The sequence below is a fragment of the Myotis nattereri genome (assembly GCF_964212035.1).
Source record: "Myotis nattereri genome assembly, chromosome: 2".
NCBI classification, from domain to species: domain Eukaryota; kingdom Metazoa; phylum Chordata; class Mammalia; order Chiroptera; family Vespertilionidae; genus Myotis; species Myotis nattereri.
Window position 1 is genome coordinate 160,758,699 of NC_138076.1, and position 8,051 is coordinate 160,766,749.

The 8,051-nt window shown below is 46.7% G+C and overlaps 1 protein-coding gene across 2 annotated transcripts; it reads right to left on the reverse strand.

The window, feature by feature from the left end:
* Window positions 1–279: 279 nt before the first annotated feature.
* On the reverse strand, window positions 280–2,596 carry RPS26 (ribosomal protein S26; the record flags this gene model as incomplete). 2 transcript variants are annotated; one of them, XM_081084348.1, is made up of 4 exons in its annotated part: window positions 280–381; window positions 685–815; window positions 1,868–2,045; window positions 2,303–2,596. In XM_081084348.1, 4 exons carry the CDS (start codon window positions 2,303–2,305, stop codon window positions 346–348), a joined length of 348 nt encoding a protein of 115 aa, XP_080940474.1. In that variant the 3' UTR covers window positions 280–345. The 2 variants fall into 2 exon arrangements, with proteins under 2 accessions (XP_080940474.1, XP_080940473.1); XM_081084347.1 differs by lacking the exon at window positions 2,303–2,596 and having other exon boundaries at window positions 1,868–2,051.
* Window positions 2,597–8,051: the final 5,455 nt, after the last annotated feature.

The window sequence follows — 8,051 nt, forward strand, 5'->3', positions numbered from 1 at the left end:
TTACCCTCCCGGCTCCTTCCCATTTAAAAAGCACTGACTAGCCAGGTTAAATTAATGGAATACTTACAAATACTTTTATCCCTTTCCCCCACAAAAGCTATGCAAACTGGGGAGGCTGAGGATACAAATACAAAAGAACCCGAAGTTAAGGTACAGGAATACCCTCCCTCATCAAAGACTACGCGGCATCCCACACTTGAATACTTGGTCAAAGCAATTATAATCCATGACATACACAATCCCCATTCTATCAGGCAAAACCACACCCAACACGCTATATGAAATACAATTTCCATTTATTTCCCCCCCAGAGAACTTTCTTCACTCTTTTGAAGACTCAGCTCCTTACATGGGCTTTGGTGGAGGTCGTGGAGCAGCACCCTGAAAGACAAAGGAATGAAAGAGTAATTAAAGACTGTCCCCTCAAAGAACCTGACCACGATTCTCCCATCACTAACAATGTATTTGGGCCATAAGTGCATGGAAAACTGATAGATGTGAAAGTAGACCACACTACTCATTCCAAAAAAATTCTCTTCTAAGTGACTCTAAGTAAATGTTTTAGGTGTGGGTCCCACCTACCTCATCAGACTTAGCTGACCTCACCACAGGTGGACATTAATTTGACAACCCTTGCTCTGTACACCACCCCTCTGGCGTCCACATCTCCTTTTTGGTACTTACCGCAGGTCTAAATCGGGGTGGGGGTGTTCGGTCCTTCCGGGCTTCACGAGAACGATTCCTGACTACCTTGCTGTGAATGGCACAGCTCACACAGTAATGCAGCTTCACATACAGCTTGGGAAGCACATAGGCTAAGATGGAAAAGGAACAGCATATTAAATGCACATAAATGCCTGTCAGCATACCTATACCATCTCACTCCCAAATTCAGTTTCTGATGCCTAACTAAACACATGCAATTTCACAAACGAGTAACACTCCCAAGGGGACCAAGCCCACATCCCAGATAAACCAAACATCCTGTTCCTTCAGCAGCTGCACCAGCCCCAACACCTACTCCTGGGCACTTTCTTCTTGCCTAAATTTTAGGCCCTAAAAAGCCAATCTGGCTCAGTGGCTAGAGCATCAGCCGGAGGACTGAAGGTCCCGGGTTTGATTCTGGTCAAGGGGATGTATCTCGGTTGCAGCCTAGATTCCCCATCCCTGGTCTGGGCCGGAGGCATCCAATGGATGAGTCTCTCTCACATCAATGTTCCCTGTCTCTCCCTCCTTTCCACTCTCCCTAAAAACCTATGGAAAGCCCGGCCGGCGTGGCTCAGTGTTGACCTATGAACTAGGAGGCCACAGTTTGATTCCTGGTCCAGGCACAGGCCCAGTTGTGGGCTGGATCCCAGTGTGGGGCGTGCAGGAGGCAGGCGATCAATGATTCTCTCATCGTTGATGTTTCTCCCTCCCTCCCTCTCTGAAATCAATAAAAATAATGTCCCTGGGAGAGGATTAACAAGAAAAAGCCAATTTGTCTTAAGAAAAAAAAAAAGACAATATATCATATTGCCCAGAAACACCTTTGGTGACCAATCCAGACGGCCTCCTACTTGAAACATTCTCCCAGACTTAGTCTGTACGTTTCCACAACAGGCACTCAAAGAAAACCGGTGCAAAGGGGCTGTTCAGTGTACTACGCTTGTAGTTATTGCTCCCCATCCCCAAACACAGCTACAGAACAAGTTCTGCAAGTGCTTTTGGACTCCCATTCCCTTAAAAAAAAAGAAAAAGCCCCGTTCTCTTCTACTGGCAACGAGCTTCAAGGTGAATAACCCGCAGGGGATGCTCCCGTGAACTCGGCCGCGGGGCGCAGGGTAGGCGTTAGGGAGCCTGCAGATGACGCCGGCGGCTTACTCACCGTCGAAGACACTCGCTTCGGAGATGTCCCGAACGGCTGCGGCCTCCACTATGTTTCGGATGACAAACTTCTTAATGGCCTTGTCCTTGGGCACGCACCGGGCGCAGTTGGTGCAACGAATAGGCTGCACATGGCCTCGGCCTTTTTTGGCACGACCGTTATTCCTTCTTTTCTTGGTCTGCATGAGGATAAAGACCTTGTTAGAACGGAGGCGCAACTTGCCCAGCCTCGGCCCCTACCGGCTGCATTCCGCACCAGCCGCCCGAGGAAGACGCCAGTCACATCCCCAGTTCCTCCGCAAATCTCTCTCCAAGCCCGGGGTAAACACACACTCCGCCCGCTCCTCCTTGGACCCGGCTGCCAAACCCCCCACAATCGGAATCTGCCCCACTCAACCTCACCCAGACCGCCCGCTCCCCACGCGCCAGCACTCACCATCTTGGAAACGAGGACCCGAGAGAGGATCCGGCGCCCGGCCCGCCTCCCTTATATAGCGCGAGATCCCTCCACTCACACCGGAAGAATCCTTAGTTGACGAACGCCAAGAACGGCAACCCACCTTACTCAAATTTTCTTTATTATTCAGCGTTTATGCTGAAATCTAGGGCAGAAAGGCATTTCTCGAGTTTATTTATCGGTGGAACAAGGTGACCATGGGACTATTTTTCCTGATGGCGGAAGAAAATTAAAGTTATACGTCTCCCAGCAGGCACTGCGACGCCCTACCCCGGAAGTAATTTTGGGCGGTACAATTAATCTGGTTTTGCGACGCTAAAAGCGGAAGTTGCCTGGCGCAAGATCACAAATCGCGCTGCCAATTAGAGGCCAGATGGGAAGAGATGCATGGTGGGAGTTGTAGTGCGAAGCTGACAGGCCTTTTGCCCCAAGCACTTAGACCCCGGACGGCTCTACGCCTCCGGGGGACGCTGTCGGCTCACTTCTCTGACAATCCTACTCGTTGGTGTAGGATTGAGAAACGGAGGACCTGGGGGGGAACAAAACATTTTGTTAATTCCTCTTTCCAATGTGGAGAAAAACCCACAACGAGGGGCCAGGGACAAGTGCATTGTTTCTCATTCACCTTTTAATTCTTGGATCCTCTTATCACAGTGCCAGGCACTGTAGTAAGTGCTTTATAAATATTAACTCATTTAATCCTCAACAACTCTATAAAGCAGGTACTATTATTATCCTCACTTTACAGATAGAAGAACCGAGGAGTACTGTAGAGAGGTTAAAACTGAGGTTGCCCAAAGTCACACAGAGCTAGTAAGAGGGGTCCTGGCTCCACTAAACCGCACTGCTTCTCACCCAACCAACAGTGGATGGACAGCCTGGACCAGCGCCTTAAATAATTTTGACTCAGACTCAGAGTAGAAATACATAGTAGAAATATATGATACTCAATACTTACACAATACACACACACACACACACACACACACACACACAGCTGAAACAAACTTTACGAAATACCCTTATGACATAAAGGTGCTCTGGTATATTCAATTTTTAAAAAAGAAATGCTGATCAAGCTCCACCAAAGTGATTTTGCCTCATTGATGAGTCTGACCCCTGACTGAAACACACTTAAAAAATTATATATATTGATTTCAGAGAGGAAGGGAGAGGGAGACAGAATCATCAATGATGAGAGAGAATCATTGATAGGCTGCCTCCTGCACATCCCACACTAGGGATTGAGCTTGCAACCTTGGCATATGCCCTGACTGGCAATCAAAAGGTGACCTCCTAGTTCATAGGTCGACACTCAATCACTGAGCGACTCTAGCTGGTATGTATATGCTCCATTTACCTCTTAAGAGCCTTCAGAAAATCCTTAGCTTTCAGCAGGAGTGGCTATCTATGGGCAGCCAAACACCTAGGTGTCTCCAAAATTGGAGTAACTAGAATGTCAATGGGACCTGCCAGCATTCAGACCCAAGATGATATAGAGGGAGACCAACTGTTCATTTATTCAAGAATCATTCTGGAGTCTGAATACACCAGACTCACTTTCCCTCCAACAACACATCATGGTTTCTCCTAACCTCTAACCCACTTTAGTGGAGTCGAAATTTATTTTATAACTTTTTAAAATATATTTTTTTATTGGCTTCAGAGAGGAAGGGAGAGGGAGAGAGAGATAATAACACCAATGATGAGAGAGGATCATTGATTGGCTGCCTCCTGCACGCCCCCTACTGGGGATGGAGCCCGCAACCCAGGCATGTGCCTTTGACTGGAATCGAACCTGGGACCCTTCAGTCCACAGGCCGATGCTCTATCCACTGAGCCAAACCAGCTAGGGCTTGTTTCCTAACTTTTGATTTGGCTTCAAAACAATTTTATTCATAGTCTCTATTTTGAATTTGTTAGTTTCAATGGAGAATGGAAAACGATAGACTCTAGATGGAAGTGTCTCCAATTTTTACTTTAGTAGTCTCATGGACACAGGAAGGCAAACACTACCATATGAAATGGCAGTGAGGTAGATAGGAGGAAAAAAAATTCAGAGTGAAGGGAACAGAAAATAGTTAATATGTATTTAAGTCAGAACCAACTTAATGTGCCTATGTTGGCTTTTCTTGGGATTTTTATGGACTTTTCATTGGCTGCATTCCCTGGCAAAAGGGATGGGCACACACTTTGGTCACACACCTCTGGTTCACATCCAGGTTCTGTCACTCATTGGCTGATGAGTCTTAGATGAGTTATTTATTCTCTTGGGCTTTTATTTCTTCCCTGGTAATGGTGATCATTTCTTTGTAGGTTGTTTCTACAATTAAACAGGTACTTGGCACAGTGCTTGGCATTTATGAGTGCTCAAGAAGTCATTAACATCGTTCATGTTACTATAACTTGTCCCTGAGCATATGATGTGTTTTGCATACAGTAGGTACTCAACAACAAATGTTTGATAAATTTCTGCTTTGGATAGATAGGCATGTTGGCTTTCTTTCCTACCCTGCAGGCACTTCTGGTAGGAAAATCTCTTCTACTTCCCAATCTAGGTTGAAAATTCTTCTGTAGCAACAGCTTGAGTATTCTTGTTCGGTTTCCTCTCAATCTTAGACTTATTTACTTTCAAAATGTTTAGTAGTTAGTACAACATGCTGCAAGGATCTCTGCCCCCGCCCCCCACCCCAAGTAGAAAAACAAGGCAAAGGAAATCTGCAAAAACAACCAGGGTGTTAAATTACTCATGTTTATTTGTAACAGACCTTCAGCCAGTACAGTACAAAACTTACAGTAGTATATCTCCATTACACAAATATTTACTTACAATATATTACATATACAAAATGCTTTGCAATAAGTCTCAAAAGCTAGTTTAACTCCCCTTGAGAAAGGAGAAAAACTCTTTAAAAAGGGGGCAGGGCGGGGGAATCAGAGGAAGAGGAGATGAAGGGGTAAGGTCCAAGGAGACACCAAGCATAGGCTACAAATGAAACCCTGGGAGAGAGAGAGAGAGAAGAGAGGTGGTATTGCACTTGCTTCTGTGTTTTTGTTTTTTTTTTTTTGTTCTTCATAACTTCTAATTAAAAATATATATAATATATATTATTTACACAAGGACAGAAGCTGCCAGAAGTATTACAAAATCCCACCTGCAGCTTGGACACTGACACGAGAAAACAAAGATCTGGAAAAGTGTCTATTTAGAAATTCTTTTGTGTGTGGTGTTAATTTGAGTATCAATATAAAAGGAAAACACCTCTTTTCTCCATGTGGGTTTCCATGTATTTTTTTCTTTTTTCTTTTTTATGCAAAAGGAGTTGGGAGAGAGAGCGTGAGAGTGTTTGAGTTAACAGAGCTGAAAGGCTCCAGAAAGTAGGATTTTGTACCTAAGACCCTGGTTAAAGTGCAGTGATGGTCTGGAGAGAGACAGAGTGTGCTTCTCTCCCTCCTTAGCACCTGGTCTTGCCTTCCAGTCTCTGCTCTCATGGGCTCAGAGCACAGCCTCCGAGCACAGTCCTTCATGTTCCAGGAGGTTATAGGTGCCAAATCTGACGGGGGGAGGAGATGGTGGCACCCTAAGGCTCTGATACCCCAGAAGGGACTAGTCCTTATGAGGTGTTACCAAAGATACAGCAGACACAGAAGAGGTGGTAGGTCTACCAGGAAGGGGTTCAACAATCAGAACAATTGAGGAGAACCCGGATATTAATCTCATCTCTGCTGCCATCCTGAAGAAAGGAGTCAGTTCCCATGTTGCTGATGAGAAAACTCTCCCCTTCTCTAGAGACCACTCTCCTCCCAGATCACTCCCCCATCCTCTGCCCTTGGCAGCATCTGTTTATTGCTACCTTGTCAAGGAGGAAAGATCAACCCACAATGCCCCTCCCTGACAATCTGGTTCTCTGGGAGAGACCACATAATGGGGGAGAAAAAGAAGAAGAGGAGAAAATTTTTAAGTGTCTTCCTTCTCCCAAGGGGGTAAGGTAGACTCTTCTCAGAGCCCCAATCCCAGGGTCTGTTCCTTAGCCAATCCTTTAGCAACCCCCAATTCACCCCTGATAGGGAGTGAGAGAAGTAGGAGGCGAAAGAGCCAATAAGGAAAGGACATGTGGAAAGAGAGATGGAAAGGAAGAAAAAGGAGAGAGAAGGAGCAAGTGTTACAACTTGTGAGGTGTTGTGTTTGGTTTTCTACTTTTTTTTTTCTTCTTTAAATATAGAAAAACAGCCTTTGGTTTGAATCTCGAGGAAGCAGAGAATGGGATGGCTGTGGCCCTGGGCAGGGAAGTCTGGTAGAGAGACCCCCACTTGCAGTGGAGCTGTGTCTCCTCCTGCCCCTTCTCGCTAACCAGGGTACCCAGAGAGCCAGGGTCTCTGCAGTAGCCAGGAGGAGCGTGCCCCTCCTGCCCTACGTCTGGGAGCTGAGTGTAGAGGGGGGCAGTCACAGGTGGCCCCCTTTTAGTTGTGCCCATCCCATTCTTGCTGGGACAAGAGTGGGACAGGGTAAGGGGCACATGCCCTTGCTCGTCCTGGGATAATTTTTGGTTACACTGAAAATCAGAAGAGAGAAAAGAGGCACTCTTTCCTCCCGAGGGTGAATCCTGCTGGGTGGGGAGAGAAGAAGGCAGTGTGACCGAGGGGCTGAGATACCCCCTTGTCTTCAGGCAGCAACCCACTGGTTTCTCATAGGACGGGGACTGCAGGAGTCCCTGAGAGCCTAGGGAGGTCACTAGAGTGAAGAAGTTTGAGAGGTGGGAGAGTAAGGAGAATTTTGAACGACCCCCTTCCCATGCCCTGGTTCCCAATTAGGCACCTGTGGCTCCCAACGTGTCAGAGACAGAGGATGCAGACCTAGCCTTTTGGCCCCTGAGAATATAAAATTGGGGCACTCCAAGGAGAGAAAAGCTACCACCGAGTAGACTGGCAGGTTGAAGCAAGTAGAGCAGTGTTGGGGGTTGTTCGAGAAGAGGGAAGAGATATATCACATCCTAGAGGGAGATCCTGAATGTGGGCTTTGGGAAACTCATGTTACTAGGGGGCAGTCAAGACCCTCAGTCCCACAGTGACTGGGGAGAATGTCTTCAGCCCCTCCTACTTCCAAATGAGGGAATTCTTCCTTTGTTTAAGAAAAGTGCAAGCTGCCTAATGTGAGAGGGCACAAGAGGTATGGAGTACCGGGCTGAAGGGTCCCAGAGAGGAGATATAATGCCACAGAGCTAAGGTAGGGCCAGAGGGAGCTATCAGCATCCAAACTGAAGCATCACGCAATGCAAAAGTGAGGACTTAACGCAAGAAGTTCAAGGTCTCTTAGTACTAAGAGGAGCCTCCCACCCCAGGGGCTGTTGGAGAAAGCCAGAACAAAGTGAGAAAAATTAGGCCTAAAGGGTAAGGGGGCTGTGAGCAAGAGGATGGAGGAGTGGCAAGTGACTGATAGAAGTTAAAAAATGCAAAAGAAAAATCAGCTAATTATATTAATAAATAACTCTGAGTATGCTGGGATGAGAGGGTAAGAGAAAAAGGAGAAACATAAGCAAAAACCTGTTTCATCACGATGCTTGAATCAGTCAGGGGGAAGGACAGGTGAGAAAGATTCAGGGTCAAGTGTGAAGTTAGGTAGCCAGTGGTGGGGCTACACAGCACAACTTCTTGGGATGTGGTGGGGACAGGGCTAGACTCTTGTGGGTGGGGCAAGGGCGTGGCAAAATTAGGGGAGGGCAGTGGGCTG